The 20,526-nt window shown below is 44.0% G+C and overlaps 1 protein-coding gene across 1 annotated transcript; it reads right to left on the minus strand.

The window, feature by feature from the left end:
* Positions 1 to 16,709: 16,709 nt before the first annotated feature.
* LOC120930813 lies at positions 16,710 to 19,832 on the minus strand. Its single transcript, XM_040341990.1, has 2 exons — positions 16,970 to 19,832; positions 16,710 to 16,815 (listed from the first exon to the last, which is right to left on the minus strand). Exon 1 carries the CDS (start codon positions 19,830 to 19,832, stop codon positions 16,974 to 16,976), a length of 2,859 nt encoding a protein of 952 aa, XP_040197924.1. The 3' UTR covers positions 16,710 to 16,815; positions 16,970 to 16,973.
* Between the last annotated feature and the right edge of the window lie 694 nt (positions 19,833 to 20,526).

Here is a 20,526-nt window from a genome sequence, read left to right on the forward strand (position 1 = left end):
CCCCCCCCCCCTGGGAGACATTTGCTGTTTTTTGCAGAGCTTCTCACTTGAGGACATTATGAGGAAGGTGCGGAAAAACGACCACAATGTTTTTAATAGCACGCATATCATGTTGTACCAGAACCCCTCACAAATTACACTGAAAAACCACAGGGCTCTGCACCCCTCCCGGAAAAACGTAGGGAGAAGGTATAATATACATGTGGCTCTTTCCCTTTGCCTTAGTAGTTACAATGGCAGGTAAACAACATGTACTGCGCTCCCCAGCTGATTTTCCTGGCTTCTGTGAGGCCCTAAATTTGGAACTGATGGAACTACCCAAATAGTACCACTCTGCCACCCCCTACCAGGAGCCCACCTGACTCCTTTTTTCCCCACACCAGACAAACAACGTTCCAAGAAGCTGAAGCATGGCCGAGGAGGGGGATCCCATGTGTTTATCCCAGTTGGATACTCCCCTGTTACTTTCCGCTATAACCTTTGAACGATCACAAACTAGATCACCCTGGAGACTTGGTAGTGGGACACATGAGGATTTATGCAACCTCTCCCGTCCTCAACTATATCCTTTCAGTTACTATCAGGAAGTCCACGATAGATGGTTTAGAGGCGACAGGCTGACTTGCTGCAGATTGACGGTATACCACAGTTACCCTCTCTAATCTATGGTTCTGCCATCTAGCGGATGACCTAGAGACGCTTTGAACTTTGTGATTTCACTCATAAGCTTATTTTTTTTGCTCAACAGGTCTTAAAACTTTAAATTACCATCCGCAATTAACCACAGGTGTAGGTCATCCGAACTGTGCTAGCTCGATAAGAATCTATAGTTCAAAAGTTGCCTACACAGGCCTCAATATCATTTTTGCCTTCAAGAGGCTGTGTCTTTTCTATGCTTCACCGACATTGTGTGCATTTTGTTAGTTTTAATAGTTCCATTTTTTTTTTTTTAAGAGCATACTGGTTGCAGACTCCCCACGTCACCAAAAAGTATACCTGAACGGAGATTTTTCGATTCAGATATACTACTTTTCCACTTTTTTTTTTGTCTAAAGTATACCGATATTGTTCTCCCTATTGCTGGAATTCTTTAAACCTTTACTTTCTCTTCTTTCCCACTCCTTCACCTTCCTTTTACCCCCCCCCCCCCCTTTGTTATTGTCTCTACTGGACCTCTGAGTCTGATGCACCCATCAGTGGAGACAGGTCACTAACAATACATTTAAGCCCTGTAAACACGGACGGGAATCCCGTAGGGAAAAAAAGGTCAGTTTTTCCCGACGGGATTCCCAGGAAGCTAGCCTTGTCAACCCTGTGTACATAAGGCCATTCAAAAGAACCACCATTCTTTTGAATGGAAAGAACGCAGTGATGTCATCGACAAGCATGCGCTCATCACATTCGATACCGTCGCCATCTTGGTACACTCTATACGTCCCTTGTATTCTACCGCTCATGCGTCAAAGTCTTTTCGAGCATGCGCAGGCTTACGTGGGACAGGCAAGTATACACAGAATGGGTTTCTCGGCAGGAAACACTCTGCCGAGAATCCTGACGTAAAGAATAGAGAGACGGTTTTCTCAGCAAAAAGCTCTCCCAGCAGCTTTCTTGCTGAGAAAACCGTGCATGTGTACGAGGCTTAAAAGTCTATTTCAGGAATCCTCATAAGCAACAACTCATTGACAATACCGATGGTTTACTCATCCCTGGGGAAGAATTCTGTGATATCACACAACCCAAAAGGGCTAAATATCCCAGAAAAAAAGGTTTGCTCTCCTTAGAGAATTGAAGAAGGACAAGCCACACTTTGTTTTCTTACAGGAAACCCATTTTAAAACTGTTCACATACAGAAGCTTACACCTACTTTACAGCAGCACATCACGCGACCAATGATAATGCAAAAACTAAAGGGGTGACGACCCTGGTGTGTAGAGACACGCCATTCGACCTGCAGGATCGCCCAATAGATCCAGAGGGCTGGTATGTCTTCCTAAAGGGTACATTCTATGGCAAACAGAGAACTCTAAAGAACGTATACGTCCCAACTTGGCTAATGTGACTTTTTGCCAGAAAATAATATGTGAACTAATGGGATTCACATCAGGACTCCTTATTTTAGGGGGCGACTTCAACATACCATTAGTAGACTCCTCATCTGGGAAATCATGCATCACATATCGTGCACTTAAAAGACTGACAACAATGCTCAACTCTCTACAATTGATAGACACATGGAGATTTCTCCATCCTGACACCAGAGACTTTACATTTCTTTCTATCCCTCACAACCGCTACTCCCAAATAGATTACCTATTCATTACCCAACAAGACTTACAAACTGTGACGGGAGCAAATCTTGGCATTCAATCACTGTCTTATCATGCCCCAGTGTCCCTGCGGATAGACCTGGGATTGAAAACACCTAGAACACACAAACATGGAGACTGAACGCATCACTTCTGATGGACCAAGATCTGCTACCCAAAATCAAGTCCTCACTATCAGAATACTTTCACCACAACACTAACCTGGGTATAGACCCTATGATGGTCTGGCAGGCACACAAATGTTCCATAAAGGGGTGAACTAATCAGATTAGGATCAAAAAGGAAGAGACAACAGGAACATTGTGCTAAAGAGTTGACAAACAAAATCCGTAGACTTGAAAACTGCCACAAACACTATCTGTGACGGAACTACTTGAAACGTGCAAAGCCCTACAGGAATTGTAAATTGAGACCAAAACCAAAAGACTGCCATTTTTTTTTTTTTTTTTTTTTTAGAAAGAAACTTTATGAGACAGGGGACAATACCGGCAGGTTCCTAGCAAGAGCATTAAAAAGGAAGCCAATACCATCAACCACATATCAAACATCAGAACACAGAGAGGGTCACTAGAGGTTTCCACTGAAGCCATAGCAGCACAATTCCATCAGTATTACACAAAGCACATAGAACAGAGCGATGGCAATACTAGATTATCTAAACAAAAAGTGGTCTCCCAAACTGGAGGAGTTAGTGTTATCCCTTCGTGAAGAGAAAATCATGGTGACAGAAACTCAGCCGGCAATTCAAGATCTTAAGTCAGGGAAAAGCCCAGGCCCTGATGGCTTTACGTCAGTCTGAATATCGCTAAATGTTTCATAGTAAACGACTCCCTTGACAGCGGCTTTGAACTCATTATCTTCTCACAGGCCAGCGCCAACTGACTTTCTCTCTGGCCATATTACACTTATCCCGGAACCTGTGAAGGACCTTGCCGAATGCTCCAGCTATAGGCACATTTCCTTACCAAATCTTGACCTTAAGATTCTAGCAAAAATCATGGCCAATAGATTGAGACCTCTATTTGCTTCTTTGGTAGGACAGGATCAGGTGGGCTTTATGCCCGACAGGGAAGCCAAGGACAACATGACCAAGGCCTTACTCCTGACACACGAGGCATGCAGTTGGGACTTTGATCATAGAGTTGCCTGGGACTCTATGATGGCCACTTGCAAATATGTAGGCCTTGGTCCACACATGATGTCGTGGATTGTTGCCCTCTATGATAAGCCTACAGCCAGGTTAAAAAATAAACGGCTCACTGTCAGAGGAGGTCTTGAAATCGAATGGAACCAGACAGGGATGCCCACTAACCCCACTTCTGTTCATTTTGTCACTCAACTCATCAGAATGGCCAACAGAGACAAATCGATAGCAGGTTTTAGGGTCTCAGGAGTAGAATACAAGAGATAGTAACTTATGCTGATGATTTCTTGTTTTTCTTGACTGACCCCCATATTACTATCCCTAATCTGATGAACAGTTTTCAATCTACGGGTATATATAAATCGAACCTTAAAAATTAATTTCACCAAATCTGAGGCTATGAATGTCTCCTTGACAGATGACATGTGAACTACAAATGCAGATCAACTACCACTTTATGTGGGTTACTAAAGCTCTCAAATATTTAGGAGTGTGGTTTACACCTAGGTTAAACATCCATTTATGAATATAACTTTCCTGCTTTGTTACGAGACATACGAAAAGACTTACAGGCTTGGAACTCCAAATACTTTTCCTGGTTCGGCAGAGCAGCGATCTTAAAGATGGCTATACTTCCATGATCGCAATCTCCTCAGAAACCTCACAATTAAAATACCACAGTTTTTCAGAACGTTGCAGTCTGCCCCCATACAATTCCTGTGGAGGCATAAAAAACCTAGAATAAAGTTCTCACTTCTAACCAGACCAAAAGAAAAAGCTGGGATGGGTCTACCAAATTTCTACAATTACTATCTGGCATTACACCTCACACGGGTGATCGATTGGCACTGCCATGGCAACTCCAAAGACTGGGTCAGATTGGAAGACTCACGGAGTGAAACTCCCTTGCCATTCTCACCATGGATCCCATAGCAGAGCCAAAATTATTCCATCAAAAAGCACCCAGTGACAGGCACTACATTGACTCTGTTCCGTGTTGTGGCCACCAAAAAAAAACAGACCCGACATCTATAGCCCATTATCCTCGTTAAGGGACAACCCAGACTTGCCTCCAGGAATTGGTAATACTTCCCTCTCACAATTAAAGATTGCTTCCACAAAGGCTTATTTAAAAGCCTAGCAGCACTCAAACACGACAATGACCTTCCAAGACTCTCCTGGTGGACATATTTTCAAATACGTAATTACGCCAACACTGGGCCTCAGAGGTCTTACCTCTCAAGGGAGGACTAAAATTGAGAGGCTCTCTGCTGAGGGAATGTGGTGTGACAGAACAACCTTCATTGCTTACGCATGGCTACAAAACTCACTATACCAGATGACAGATTTAGACCGGCATGGTCTAAAGCAGGGGTGTCCAAACTTTTTTCAAAGAGGGCCAGATTTGAAGAAGTGAACATGCTTGAGGGCCGACCATTTTGCCATTCAAATTCGGTGTTTGTCCGAGCAATACTACACTGCCCAACAATAATTTTCTTGCCTTTGTGGCTGTGTGTGGTGAAGAGATGAGCTTGGGCGTGTTATTTGGATATGTCGTATTTAAAAAGGACGTTTTAGGAAAAAAAAAAATCATACATTTTAAATCAAGAATTTTAATAAAGAACTGTGAAGCAAAATCAATGCAGCCTAATCAGTGCCCATCTGCAGCCTCACCATTGCCATGAATGCAGCACACACTCCATTGCCATGAATGCAGCACACACTCCATTGCCATGAATGCAGCCTGCAGAGGAGACAGGGAGGGGGCGGGACGAGCACCAACAGACAAATAGGAGAAACTCCTTTTTTGTCGACGGGCCTCTTTAATTGAAAGTCCCGCCTTCTGTGATGGACAGAACAGTTGTCCAATGGCAGCACAGGAGACGGGACTTCCTTTTACACAGGACGCTGTGTAAACAGGAAATGCTCTGTCTGCACGGCACTTGTCCCTTTCCTCCAAGGCAGCCGGCATACCTATCTTTTGCGGCCCCCGGCGCTTAGGGATACGCTGGGGGCCACAAAAGATATACATGTCAAGATCACCAGGTGGGCCATCCAAAACCAGCCTGCGGGCCGGACTTTGGACAAGCCTGGTCTAAAGCCTTACAAATAGGCATCACTGACAACCAGTGGAAAATAGTCTGCATTCTCTCACATAAATGCTCCATTAGCACCAAAACACAGGAGACGTCTTACAAACTCCTGACGCAATGGTATGCAACCCCAGATAGATTAACTTTAAAAAAAACAAATGGTACCCACATACTTCAGACAGGTGCTTGAGATGTGGGACAGATACGGGCAGTCTCAGACATATCTGTTGGGACTGCCCAGCTTCTGGACCAAGGTCAGGGAGATTGTGAAGCAAATCACGGAGACCAGAATTGAACTGATGTGGCTTTTTGCCTGCTCCATACAACACATTTTCCTCTTAAACGTTATAAATGATCGCTAACAAAACACCTGCTGATCGCAGCCAAATTTCTAATTCCACTCTTCTGGAAATGCACTAGACCCCCATCTATTCGAGATTGGCTAAAGAAGGTAGCCGATACCTGTTACATGGAATATACATTAGCTCAAACCTCAGATAGAGTTGAAAAATATCAAAAAACATGGTCTCCGTGGTTCGCTTATAAGGCCTCACAGGCCTATGAAGCAATAATGACCTCTTAAAACACTGCCACGTTGATTCAATTCTCTTTCACGATTCAGACACAGAGTCGACCTGTACACACCAGAATCTGGTAGCTTAATGAAAAAAGCACTGAGTTCTGCTAGTAAGAGACACCCTACCTTACCCATACCCCACCCATACTTTTTCTCGCCCATTTCCTCTCTCTTCTACCTTTTTCTTAAGTTTGTCTTATCTCTACCTATTCTAATTATAAAAGGTGAATTTTACAACAGATAATGCGATTCCAAGAGCCCAATTACTTGATCGATTTCTTAGTTATTAAGCAAACTACTTCAAATTTGTTTATAGAGTAACATTTCCACTTCCCATGCTCTACGTTTTACAACAATTTGGATTTGTTGACTGCTATTAACCAAACTAATTGTTATACCTTTGCATCACTACATTATCTGTTTATTTGTACTGCTATATTTCGATTATAATAAAACTTTTACGGTTAAAAAAAAAAAAACAAGACCAGGGGCTTCAGCCCAAAGTCTGAGGCCTGCACAGGGGGGAATGGGAGTGGCGTGTTTTTTTTTGGCTGAGCGGTGGGGTTGTGTGGTGGGGGTAAGCTCACTTGCTGCCTGACTTACCAGTGCCCATCAATGCTGACCACCAAACTCACCTACCTGACACACTGACCTACCTGACATACATACACTGACCTACATGACCAGTCAACAAACTTCATGTGTCCTGCAGCTCAGCCGAAGTGTGCGGCACGCTCATCACAGCAGGCAGCAAGAGGAGAGCCGCCCACCCGAGCGGGGATCTCATAGTGATGTGGCACCGCGGCCGTGTAGTAATTCTCACCTTCTGGAGCTTGTAGCGCCTATGATAAATGTCACACATCCCACGGTCTTGGTATTGGACCAGTGGGACAACCATCATAGGCGCTGCAGGCTCTAGAAGGGGGGGATCTGCTATGTCACTCAGGATCAGATTGGTTCCCCCGCTCATCGGCTTCGCTTTGGGCTAATACAATGGTGCATGCCTGAGACCCGGGCTTTTCAGGGACCCATTTGGGGCTCCAGCCCCCCCCCCCAGGCCCCCCTCCCAACGCCTCTGATCAGGAGTATGGACACAGGAATTTGGATTTTCTTTTCAAAAGACACTTTTTTGAAGATGAATTAGCATATATGAACTTTATTTCTTTGTGATATTTATGGACTTAAATAATAGTTACAATAAATAATCATTGGAAGATATGGATATTGCACTTGTCACTTTGGTTACATTATATATTAGCACATTAACACTTCCAAATGGTACTTACAGATTTATATCATAGCATAGTCAGAACAAATAAATTAAATTTATTAGATCTAAAAGGCATCTGTCAAGAGAATCATGAGGGCTGTCAAAATGCTTCAAGACAATTATTTTTTCCCTGGCTGTCATGCCAATGCTTTGATTTCAATAAATGTCTCTTTGTCTCGCAACAAATATAGTGATAAGGAATTCTGAAACTTTGAGTCTCATTAACAGTATGTTTTTTTCTGGGTTGGCGACTAAGTAAAACACAGCCGAGTGACCAGTAGAAGTTCTGCAGTGACATATCACACTTCTCCAATGACAGAACCACCACCTCCTCCAAGCATTGGCTGACCAATGAACTAATCCCACCTCCCTTCCCTGTGATGTCATATTCTGGGTGGAGTTCTCACATCTCCCGATTCCCCCCCACATAACTTTATACAGCCTCCTCCTATACCTATCCCAGCATGGAGGGGCTCAGTGAAGGTGGTGGTGAAGGTGTGGAGGTGTTGGATCGGGTGACACAGATCATAAAAGGAGATCCGCCCAGCCTCATAATTCAGATATATCCTGACCCTGCTACTAGAGATATTGGCACTCAAGAGGAGGGATTTACTGTCATGTGTAACCCAATACTGATTATTATACCTGTACAAACCCCAGGATTTATCATCATTTCCAATTCCTGCCTTCAACCCGCTCCTGTCTATACTGGGATAACAAATCCCGACTCTCCAGTCATCTGATCCTCCAATATCCACTTCCCAGTAATGTCTCCCTGAGGAATAATTCTGAGTGCTTAACACCTGAGGACACTCCTGAAATCTCTCTGGTAGTTTTAGGTAATTACAGTCTCTATCTGACCTGGATACAGTTTTCCTGTCATCTGATATCTGGATATGATTATGAGCGGTCTTTACATCCAGTAATATGTGTGCGGGTTTCTGTATATAGAAGTACACATTTACCTCTGTAATAATTTCAGATAAACCTGTGTGCAAGACCCCCGCCACATCCAGACCCCCTCCATCATGGAGGAGCTTCTCATGTCTCTCTCTGTCCTCATTATCTCCATCCTCAGTATCACACAAGTCACCTGTGTCTGATTGCTGTAAGACAGTCAGTGGATCCGTCATGTTACACAGCTCCTCAATGTGACGCATCTTCCTGGACAGCTCCTCCTTCTTTATTTCCAACTCGGACATAAAGTTGGAGAACTGCTCTCCCCGCCCGGAGACCTCCCTCAGCACTCTTTTCTCCAGGTCTTCCAGACGTCTCCTGAGATCTCTAAACAGGGCAGTGACACTCTCGGTGTCACAAGCTGTTTTTTCTTCCACTTTCCTCCAGTGTTCCTGCAGACTCTGGACTCTTTCCTCTGTCTCCTCGCTCTTCGTCAGAAGTTTCTTCAGAACATTCCTCAGTGTCTCTTTCTTCTTCTCAGAAGCCTCATCCAGGGACTCCATCCCATGTCCTTTATGTCCTCCAATAACACAACAATACACACAGACACAGGTCTCATCCTCAGTGCAGTAAAACTCCAGCATCTTCTTATGGACGGAGCAATTCCTGCTCTTCAGGGACAAGGTGGGGTCAGTTAAGATGTGTTCTGGGGATGTTTTGTGGCCTCTCAGGTGTTTACTACACAGAGAAACCTCACAGAGCAGACAGGATCTAACAGCAGGTACAGGAGAGTCCACACAGTGAGTACAGTAGACCCTGGACTTCTCCTGATCTTGCTGAGCAGACAGGAAGTGCACCACTATGTTATGTAGCGATATGTTCCTGTGAAGTGCAGGACGGCTCCTGAATCTTTTTCTACATACAGGGCAGAAATAATCTCCAGACCCCTCCTGTGTATCCAGCACACGAGAAATACAGTCCCGGCAGAAGTTGTGTCCACATTTCAGCATTACGGGATTGGTATAAATGTTCAGACAGACGGAACATTCCAGCTCCGCTTTGAGATCAGCAGAAGCCATCACAGACAGAATAGAATTTAAAATCTGATATTATCGGAGAGTGGTTTCATGGACCTTTGAACGTTTCTGTAAATAAAAAAAATAAAATAAAAAGTTTAACTCACAGTTGGTTGTTTTTACAGGACATAAAACAAAACAGGACGTTTTTCTGTAGTAAGGTTTCCAAGGATCACACTTTTTGAGCCCCAGGTTTTACTGACTCATTGGTGTACTATGCAGCTGTCTGGTCAGTTTAGGAGAACCTGTTCCTTGGCCATTCAAATCAACTGGTAGACCTCACTTTTACCCTCCACAGTATCACATTGCAATATTGGGTTCATCTTGATGACACAATTACTTTATTGATAACAGGTTACCTTTCTTAACCTTTCAGATTCTTGGATGTGAGAAAATAACATACCACAACCCCAACTGCGTTCTCAGGTCAACTTACCAAAATTTACTTAAAATCCCCAAGGCCCGTTACAAAACAAAAGGAGAGCGAAGATTTACAGTCCAAGGACCCCCCGACTATGGAATTACCAACCAATATCCGGACGGAAACTAATCACCAGGCCTTCAGGAAAAAACTCAAAGACCCACCTATTCTAAAGGCCAAATTAGAAGTACATTGATACCAAGCCCCTTGAGGCGATTCAGTTTGCATGTGTAGAGCTATATAAGTTTTTCGTTCATTCATTCATTCATTCATTCATTCATTCATTCATGTGGTGCAATAACTCACAAAACAGTACTATGAAAACATTTACTTAGCTTGTAGCCCTCTTTTGTGGGGTTATGGGAAGTGGTCCTCCCAAACAGGCAATCTAAACCTTTAGATAACTAGAAGTACCAGAGCCTTCACCAAGTGGAATGGTGAATTTGATAATAAAAGGTGGCAGTGTCTCCACCCAGAGGAGGTTCCTTTCCTGGGAAATTAACCATTCAAGTGTACTGGGACCCCCCGTAGGAGCCAACAATTCTATACGTCCTTGAGTCTTTTCCCCACAACCAAGCATATATGAGTATTCACCAACAGTGCCACAGTCAAGCATATATGCACATTCACGCCTTCAGTTCAAGAAACAGTACTAGGTTGGCATTTTGATGTTTTAATAAAGTGTTGGAGATGGGTATGGGAAGAAATGGGATACGCCAATATCTTCCTAGAACAAACGTGAGGACGCTTCTTACAACATCGTCTCTGTGTGGCAGATGGTCAACAGGCTCTGCAGTAACAGTATGGAGGTTGAGCCTTCCTCAGGTTAACAGTCCAAGCAACAGCCCTTTCACAAGGAATGGTGGGACTATGCTCTCCAGGAAAAAAAAAACATTAGCAAACACACAGCTGACCAAGCGCACAGGAGGGGTGGCTGCGACACTCGAGTCTCTAGGATCTCTCAACCATGTCTGTACTCACATATGCCTCTATACAAATTGTTGCCTCCTACCAGGATCCTACAGGCAGTCTCTCCCAGTAGTATCAGACCAGATCCTCAAACAACAGACCCCAAGTCAGCCTTTAGCAACCTTCAGTGTCCCCAGTCTAGGGTTGCCACCTTATCCCTTTAAACCAGGGGTCTCAAACTGGCGGCCCTCCAGCTGTTGCGAAACTACAAGTCCCATCATGCCTCTGCCTGTTGGAGTCATGCTTGTAACTGTCAGCCTTGCAATGCCTCATGGGACTTGTAGTTTCGCAACATCTGGAGGGCCGCCAGTTTGAGACCCCTGCTTTAAACCATACACATATTAATTACACAGGTTCTGTGGCTGATTAAAGTGGTTGTAAACCCCCCCCCCCCCCCCAGGAAGTTACACCTACAGGTAAGCTTAGATTAAGGCTCACTTGTAGGTGTTTGCGATATCTCCTAAACCTACACGTTTAGGAGATATTTACCAAAAGTTATACACCGTTGTCTATGGCGCATGCGCGCTGTAGACAATGGCGCAGCCGCAGTGAGAATTCCATTCATATAAATTGCAATGCCATATTTGTCGGCTCCCGCCTGCATGTGCGGAGTGACACCTTCGCCACTCCGGCCAATCACAGTGCCGGAGCGGCGATACCTGGAAGTAACCTTCTGGGTATCTGTGGAGAGATGTCTGTGGCCAGAGGGGGACACGAGGGACGGCTTCGGGAGCTTTGATCTAAGGTAAGTAATGCATAATGAGCTAGTATGCTGGTCATACTAGCTCATTATGGCTTTGTCTTGCAAGTGATAAAAAAAAAAAAAAAAAAATCAGGGTTTAACCACTTAAGCCCCGGACCAATATGCCGCTAAATGCCCAAAGACGTTTTTACAATTCGGCACTGCGTCGCTTTAACAGACAATTATGCGGTCGTGCGACGTGGCTCCCAAACAAAATTGACGTCCTTTTTTCCCCACAAATAGAGCTTTCTTTTGGTGGTATTTGATCACCTCTGCGGTTTTTATTTTTTGCGCTATAAACCAAAATAGAGCGACAATTTTGAAAAAAAATGCAATATTTTTTACTTTTTGCTGTAATAAATATCCCCCAAAAACATATATACAATTTTTTTCCCTCAGTTTAGGCCGATACGTATTCTACCTATTTTTGGTTAAAAAAAAAAAAAAAATCGCAATAAGCGTTTATCGATTGGTTTGCGCAAAATTTATAGCGTTTACAAAATAGGGGATAGTTTTATTATTATTATTATTTTTTTTACTACTAATGGCGGCGATCGGCGATTTTTTTCGTGACTGCGGCATTATGGCAGACACTTCGGACAATTTTTGGGACCATTGTCATTTTCACAGCAAAAAATGCATTTAAATTGCATGGTTTATTGTGAAAATGACAGTTGCAGTTTGGGAGTTAACCACAGGGGGCGCTGTAGGAGTTAGGGTTCACCTATTGTGCGTTTACAACTGTAGGGGGGTGTGGCTGTAGGACTGACGTCATCGATCGAGTCTCCCTATAAAAGGGATCACTTGATCGATGCAGCCGCCACAGAGAAGCACGGGGAACCCGTGTTTACATACGGCTCTCCCCATTCTTCAGCTCTGGATCGCTCCCCGCGGGAATCCGTGGAAAAGGCAAGGACGTACCTGTACGCCCATTTGCCTGTACGTGCCATTCTGTGGACGTACATATGCGGTCGGCAAGTGGTTAAAACCGCTTTAAGGTGTTAATTAAATTCACTTGGTGACTTATCTGCATTAAAATTAGCCTCAGAACCCGTGTAATTCATGTGTGTCTAGGTTTAAAAAGGGATGAGGTGGCAACCTTAGCCCAGGCCCTCCAGCCTCCTAGCCGGGACCTCCACATGACAAGTACATAGAAGCAGTGCCCAGGGAGGGGAAAACAAGCCCCCCAGTTGGTGATCTTTTCCTTTGGAAGACAACATATCTACGCTCAGCTCCAGGGTATTAATCCATTCTCCCAGAATCTTCTGGGCCAGACCTCGCAGGGATTGGCTGGGGCTAAACAAAATATTAAGCTGCTGATTGATATACCCCTGCCTTTTTTACCTATAACTCATTCAGGTGAACAGGGAGAAGCAAATGATCAGGCAGCCATAGACCAGCTATCAAATCCAGCTCTATTGGGTACAGTGAGCCAGAACTAAAAATGTACCTACACAACAACACTATAACCCAAAATGTTTTCCAGCTCCACTAAATACAGTGAGTGAAATTAGATTTGCCAAACAAATTAACCCCATTGACTACAATAGGGGGAAAACTAAATCTATCCTAGTGTAAGAATGTATAGAACAATTCTGTCTCTTTCTAGATTCCCCTCTAGGTTTTGACAAGTAGATATGTATATATGAGTTTTGCCTTATCAAAACTCATCTTCGGTTTACATAGAACTAATGCCGCGTACACACCATCACTTTCTGCGATGGAAAAAAACGTCATTTTCAAAAACGTCAATTTAATTGACCGTGTGTGGGCAAAAACGTCGTTTTATGTCTTCTAAAAAACGACAGAAAAAAATTGAAGCATGCTTCAATTTTATGTGTCGTTTTTCAAAAGTGCACTTTTTACCTCACAGAAATTGACCGTGTGTAGCAAAAAACGTCGTTTTCTAAGACGTTTTTTCATCTACGCATGCCCAGAAGCTAGCTTCAATGGTAAAACGTGGTGGAACGTAACCTGACTTTGCAAGATCATTGTGAGAAAACGATGGTGTGTATGCAACTTCGTCTTTGAAAATTGAAGTTTCAAAAACGTCATTTTTTACTTCACAGAAAGTGTCGTTTTTTTTCATCACATAAAGTGATGGTGTGTACGGGGCATAAGAGTTTGTCAGTTATGTGTGGTTAAGCCATTTCCCGAAATAAGCTTCCCGTTTCTGTGAAGACATAGGCTATAGTATGTATTTATCTATAGGCAACACCTGTTTCTCACCTACATAGACTTTATCTTGTGGTCTGTTTAAGACAAAGTCCCAGAATACATTTCCTGTTCCAACTGTAACATACGTCATTGAGACGAAAACAGAAACCTGCATTATAAGAGTGGAAGCGGATGTTTGCTAGAGATATCTTTTGTCTTTTTCTGATAACATATAGGAAGTCCCTCCTAGCCCCCACCTTATCGTCTTTACAACTGCATAAATACTGTGGCCCGGATTCAGAGAGCAGTTACAACGGTGTATCTCCGAATACGCCGTCGTAACTCTGAGTTGCGGGGTCGTATCTATGCGACTGATTCATAGAATCAGTTACACATAGATTTCCCTAAGATCCGACCGGCGTAAGTGTCTTACACCGTCGTATCTTAGGCTGCATATTTACGCTGGCCGCTACGTGACGCTTCCGTAGATTTATGCAAATTAGGTAGATACGCCAATTCAGAAACTTACGTCCGCCCGGCACATTTCTTTACGTAGTTTCCGTTAGGCTTTTTCCGGCGTAAAGTTACCCCTGCTATATGAGGCGTATCCTATGTTAAGTATGGACGTCGTTCCCGCATTAAATTTTGAAAATTTTACGTTGTTTGCGCAAGTCGTTCGCGAATAGGGCTGTACGCAAGTTACGTTCACGTCTAAACCATTGACGATTTGTGGCATCATTTCGAGCATGCGCACTGGGATTCTTTCACGAACGGCGCATGGGCCGTTCGTAAAAATCATCAAATATGCGGGGTCACATGTAATTTAAATAAAACACGCCCACATCATCCACATTTGAATTAGGTGGGCTTACGCCGGACCACATACGTTACGCCGCCATAACTTAGGGCGCAAGTTCTTTCTGAATACAGAACTTGCGCCCTAATTTACGGTGGCGTAATGTATCTGAGATACGTTACATCCGCCGATAGATACACCAATGTATCTGAATCCGGGCCTGCGTATCTGTGTTCAATAAACTAGACACGCCTTGATAACACTCAACTGTTCATGTGTATTCTTGGGTGTCTCTCAGATCTGATTGGGTCAGACAATTATCCTGCATTACCCATGTACACCTGCGTGGTCATATTACCCGTTTCCTCTTCAGAATGGTGGTATGAAATAATCACTTTTGGCAAGAAGGATCCCTTTATCTTTTTGACAGACTGTTTCTCTTGCCTTAGCTGTGATTTAAATTTAATCTTGAACTAAATTTATGTAGAAGAGGGATACAAACCACGTCTTGGTGTATAGGGGATTTTTTTAGGGGGAACAACCCACCTAAAAAGTACATCTGTGAAGGTCTTTTAAAAATTAATAATACAGTACTGTACAGTCCTTTTGGGAAGGAACTTAAATAGTTAAAGCGGGAGTTCACCCATTTTTTTTTTTTTTTTTACCTTTTCCCCTTAGATTCCTGCTCGTTTTGTCTAGGGGAATCGGCTAGTTGTTTTTAAATATGAGCCGTACTTACCCGTTTTCGAGATGCATCTTCTCCGTCGCTTCCGGGTATGGGTCTTCGGGAGCGGGTGTTCCTTCTAGATTGACAGTCTTCCGAGAGGCTTCCGACGGTCGCATCCATCGCGTCACTAGTAGCCGAAAGAAGCCGAACGTCGGTGCGGCTCTATACTGCGCCTGCACACCGACGTTCGGCTTCTTTCGGAAAATCGTGACGCGATGGATGCGACCGTCGGAAGCCTCTCGGAAGACTGTCAATCAAAATAGGAACACCCAGTCCCGCAGCCCATACCCGGAAGCGGCGGAGAAGATGCATCTCGTAAACGGGTAAGTAATGCTCATATTTTAAAACAACTAGTCGATTCCCCTAGACAAAACGAGCATCCATCTAGGGGGAAATAGTGTCCTGTGCGGGTGAACCTCCGCTTTAATGAGGCTTATACTTCAGTGACCCAACCTACTTTTGCTTTTCTTTCTTTTGCATAAAGTATAAGAAATATTAGAAGTATAAGATAATTTATATGTGTGGGAGAAGGAGGTCTGTAAGGTAAGACAGGCATACTGTCATTGTTTTAATATGGGTCAAGAACATGGTAAAGAACCTCCCTCATATCCTAATCCTGGGGAAAATTGTAAAGATTATGTAGCCAGGGTTTGTGGTACTGACTATCAAATTGATAAATTCTTGGGTTTCTAATTTGGTGGGGTGGACAGAAGCTTTGGTTAGTAGTGTTGCTCACGAATATTCGCATTGCGAATATTCGTTACGAATATGGCATATTCGAATATTCGCGAATAACTCGAATTTCGCGGCCAATATTCGCTATTCCGAATATTCGTATTTTTTCAATTTTATTTTTAAAACAGATCACATCCTAGTGATCTCCATCGACGTCTAAAAGCATTGCTGGTATGATTAGAGACCCTGGGCCAGTAGCTAAGCTGAGGCGATCCTTTTATGTTGCCGAATATTCGCAATCGCGAATATTCGATTTCCGAATATTCGCAAATACTTTCTCCGCCCTTCTTTTGCATCAGAGCCAATCAGAGTTCTCCTACCACAGTTGTCATAGGAGAGAGTGGAGTGTTTCTGTGCGTTTTTCCAGTGTATCACATCTTCAAAGAATTTTCCATCTTTTGTCCCGTGTCATCATCATTTGCATTTCACCTCTTTAATGAGAATAATAACTTTTTAACATAAAGACATTTAAGAGATGTCAACGTAAATGGTTTACTTGTATTTTCCAAATCTATGGTTATTCAATATTTATTAAACTAATCAATATACAAATTGGTCAAAGTAAACCCTCAAATCTATATAATAATGTATTTATTTTATTAATACCTTGTTAGTTGCAGGGTCCATTACGTAAAACCACACTTTTTCCAAAGGGCAGGTGAAATTGAATGTTTCAAAATTTCGCAATCAATTTCGCATTAGCGAAATTTCGCAAAAAAAGCTGAGTTAGGCTTACCGGTAACTCCTTTTCTGAGAGTCTTCCAGGACAGCCCATGAGACCTAGGGCTCCTCCTACCAGGACAGGAAACACGTTAACCCCCACCAGATAAAAGGGCGGTCCTCCAGGCCCCATGCCAGTCTTCTCGAGAACCGTAGGACTACCCTGAAAAACATATGCATTAATAACACATAACTTCCATACAACAAAACCGGGTGGGAATCCGGCTGTCCTGGAAGACTCTCAGAAAAGGAGTTACCGGTAAGCCTAACTCAAGCGTCTTCCAGGACAGCCCATGAGACGATGAGCCAGAACTTACCAGTCTAGGGTGGGACAACTGCCTGAAGGACCTTTCGACCAAACGCCTGATCTTGAGCTGATAGCAGATCCAGGCGATAATGCTTAATAAAGGTCGAGTAACTGGACCATGTGGCAGCTTTACAGATTTGTTCCGGTGAAGCACCAGCCCTCTCAGCCCAAGACGCAGCCAAAGCCCTTGTTGAATGCGCTGTAACAAAAGGTGTGGGAACTTCTCTGATTTTATAGGATTCTGAGATTGCCTGCTTGATCCATCTAGCCAATGTGGCTTTAGATGCACCTTTACCTTTGTGTGTACCTGAAAATAGTACAAATAAAGCGTCTGTCTTCCTGAAGGTCTTGGTGACCTCTAAATATGCAAGAAGGGTTCTTCTTACATCCAAAAAACTAAATTTCTTTTCCTGATCACCCTGTGGTGAACTACAAAAGGATGGCAGTACAATGTCCTGTGATCTGTGAAATGTACTAGCTACCTTAGGCAAAAAACCTGGATCAGTTTTTAATACAACTCGATCCTCTAGAATCGTGAGGAAAGGCTCCCTCACTGATAAGGCCTGTAACTCGCTTACTCTACGAGCTGAGGTAATAGCTACTAAAAAAATTGTCTTTAAGGTAAGTAGCTTAACAGAAATATCCTCTAAAGGTTCAAAAGGAAACTCTACCAGAGTTTGAAGTACCAGGGACAGGTCCCAAGTTGGACAACTTCTTACCACTACCGGCCTGGCCCTTGAAATGGATTTAAAGAATCTAGCTACCGTGGGATTTTCCAAAAGAGAAAACTGGAGGAAAACGCTGATAGCTGCCGCCTGTACCTTCAAGGTACTAACTGAAAGACCCTTGTCGACACCCTCTTGAAAAAATTCCAAAATAGAAGGAACATCATGCGTTGATCTTTGGTTTTCAGACAACCATGAATTAAACTTTTTCCAAACTTTGGAATAAATGGCTCTAGTGACTGGTTTTCTGCAATTTACCAAGGTTTTAATCACCTTGTCCGAAAACCCCTGAGCCTTCAGTATCTTCTCTTCAGATACCAAGCTGTTAAGCTTAATGAAACCACCTGTGGGTGTGACACTGGACCCTGCGACAGCAAGTCCTCTCTGTTCTGAAGTCTCAGTGGAGGCTCCGAGACCAGAGACTGTAGCAGGGAAAACCATGGCCTCTTGGGCCAGAAGGGGGCGATCAAAATAAGGTCTGTCTCTTCTAGGAGAAACTTCCGGAGTACTTCCGGAATGAGTCTGATCGGCGGAAAGGCATAGCAAAGGTCGAAGGGCCATGGATTTGCTAGGGCATCTATCCCCAGAGATCGATCCCCTGGGTTTAGAGAAAAGAACTCCTCTGTCTTGCTGTTTTCCTGATTCGCGAACAAATCTGCTTCGGGATAACCCCATTTGTTGGTGACCTCCGCAAAGACTTCTGGATGAAGTGACCAATTGTCTCGCTCCACCCTGTGGCGACTGAGGTAGTCTGCCAGACTGTTTTGTGTCCCCTTCAGGTGCACTGCTGAAATTGAGCCTAGATTTACTTCTGCCCAGGACAACATTTCTTGTGCTATTCCTTGAAGAATTCGACTCCTCGTGCCTCCTTGTTTGTTGAGGTACGCCACTGTCGCAATGTTGTCTGACAGAATCTGGAGATTGTGACCCCTGATCTCCGATTGAAAGGCTTGCAGGGCTCTGTGAACCGCTAGCAGTTCCCTCTGGTTCGATGAAGCTCTTGCTTCCTTCGAGGACCATTTTCCCTGTGCGACCTGATCTTTGAGGTGGGCTCCCCATCCCCAGGCGCTTGCATCTGTCGTGATCCTCTTGGATATCGAGATGGACCATGGCAGGCCTTTTGTTAGGTGCAGATCCTTTCTCCACCACCACAAACTTCTCTTTACCTTGGTAGATAACCAAACTTTTGACTCTAGGGACCTGGCGTCCCCATCCCAATTTTCCAGAAGGAATCTCTGCAATGGTCTCTGATGGAACCTTGCCCATGGTACCGCAGGGAAACACGAGGTCATGAGACCTACCGTCCTTGAAATTTCCCTCAGCGAGACCAACTGATTGGTCTGTAAGGCTGACACTGCTTGCACCATCTTGGAGACCTTTTCTTCTGGGAGAAAAACTTTTTGGACTACTGAGCAAAAGTCGTAACCCAGGTACTTCACCCTCTGGGCTGGATCTAGGGAAGATTTTTCCCTGTTTATCAGCCAGCCCAGGGACTGAAGAAAGTCTAGCACAGTCTGGAGATCTGCTAGTAATTTTTGGTGAGATTCTGCCACTATTAATAGGTCGTCCAGGTAAAGGATGATAGTTATCGCCTTTAACCTTAGTGGAGCCAGCGCCTCCCCCAATACCTTTGTGAAGATACGAGGGGATGAGGACAGACCGAAGGGGAGGGCCTGAAATTGAAAGTGCCTGATTTCCGTTCCCATTTTTACCGCTATTCTCAGGAATTTCTGGAAAGCTGGGTGGATCGGGACATGTAGGTAAGCATCCCTTAGATCCAATGTGGCCATAAAACAGTTTGGGTAAAGCAGATTCTTGATAGAGAACACTGTCTCCATCCTGAAGTGCTTGTACCTGATCGATCGATTTAGAGATCGAAGGTTCAGAATGAGCCGATACTTCCCTGACGGCTTTCTGATGACAAAAATGTGGGAATAAAACCCTTTGTTCTGATCTGACCGGGGAACAGGAATCAGGACTTTTTGGTCTAACAATTCTCCTACTTGGAGACCCAGAGCTCTTGCTTTCTCCCGATCTTTGGGAGGAGAGGTGATCAAAAGACGTTCTGGTGGCTGGCAGGAAAACTCTAGTCTGTACCCATTTGCCACCAGATCCAGGATGAAGGGACTTGAGGTGACAGCTGCCCATTGTGGGAGAAAGGCCTTCAATCTTCCCCCCACTGGCAGAAGCTGGTCATTGTGGTTTGGCGGGTTGCTGAGGTGTGTTAAATAAAACACCTCCTCTACCTTTGCCTTTGTATCCGGTCCAATGTTTCTTGGGCCTATTGTCCTTTTCTTTAGGACCCTGTTGCCATGGCAGGCCTTTGTTTTGGCCACGAAAATTTTTTCTTCCAGTCTGTTTTTTCTTTTCTGGAAAGGCCTTTTTCCTATCGGCTGTACGTTCCAGAGCTTCCTGCAGACCTGGGCCAAAAATATGCTCCCCTGTCAGCGGCAGCGCACATAATCTTAATTTAGATGCTGCATCCCCAGACCATGTTTTAAGCCAAACACTTCTTCTGGCTGAGTTCACCAAAGCTGAAGTCCTGGCTGTCATCCTTACTGATTCTGCCGAAGAATCGGCCAAAAACCCCACAGCACTAAACAGGAGAGGAAAGGATTTTAAAATCTCTTCCCTAGAAGTACCTGCCAAAAGATGGGTTTGGATTTGTGTAAGCCATTCCTCCAAATTCCTGGCTACACAAGTGGAAGCTAAAGCTGGTTTGAGATTCCCCATAGTTGAATCCCAAGCTCTATGAAGAAGGACGTCACATTTTTTGTCCATAGGATCCTTAAGCGTACCCATGTCATCAAACGCCAGGTCCGAATTTTTTGAAACCTTTGAA

This window comes from Rana temporaria, chromosome 3 (assembly GCF_905171775.1).
Source record: "Rana temporaria chromosome 3, aRanTem1.1, whole genome shotgun sequence".
Lineage (NCBI taxonomy): Eukaryota > Metazoa > Chordata > Amphibia > Anura > Ranidae > Rana > Rana temporaria.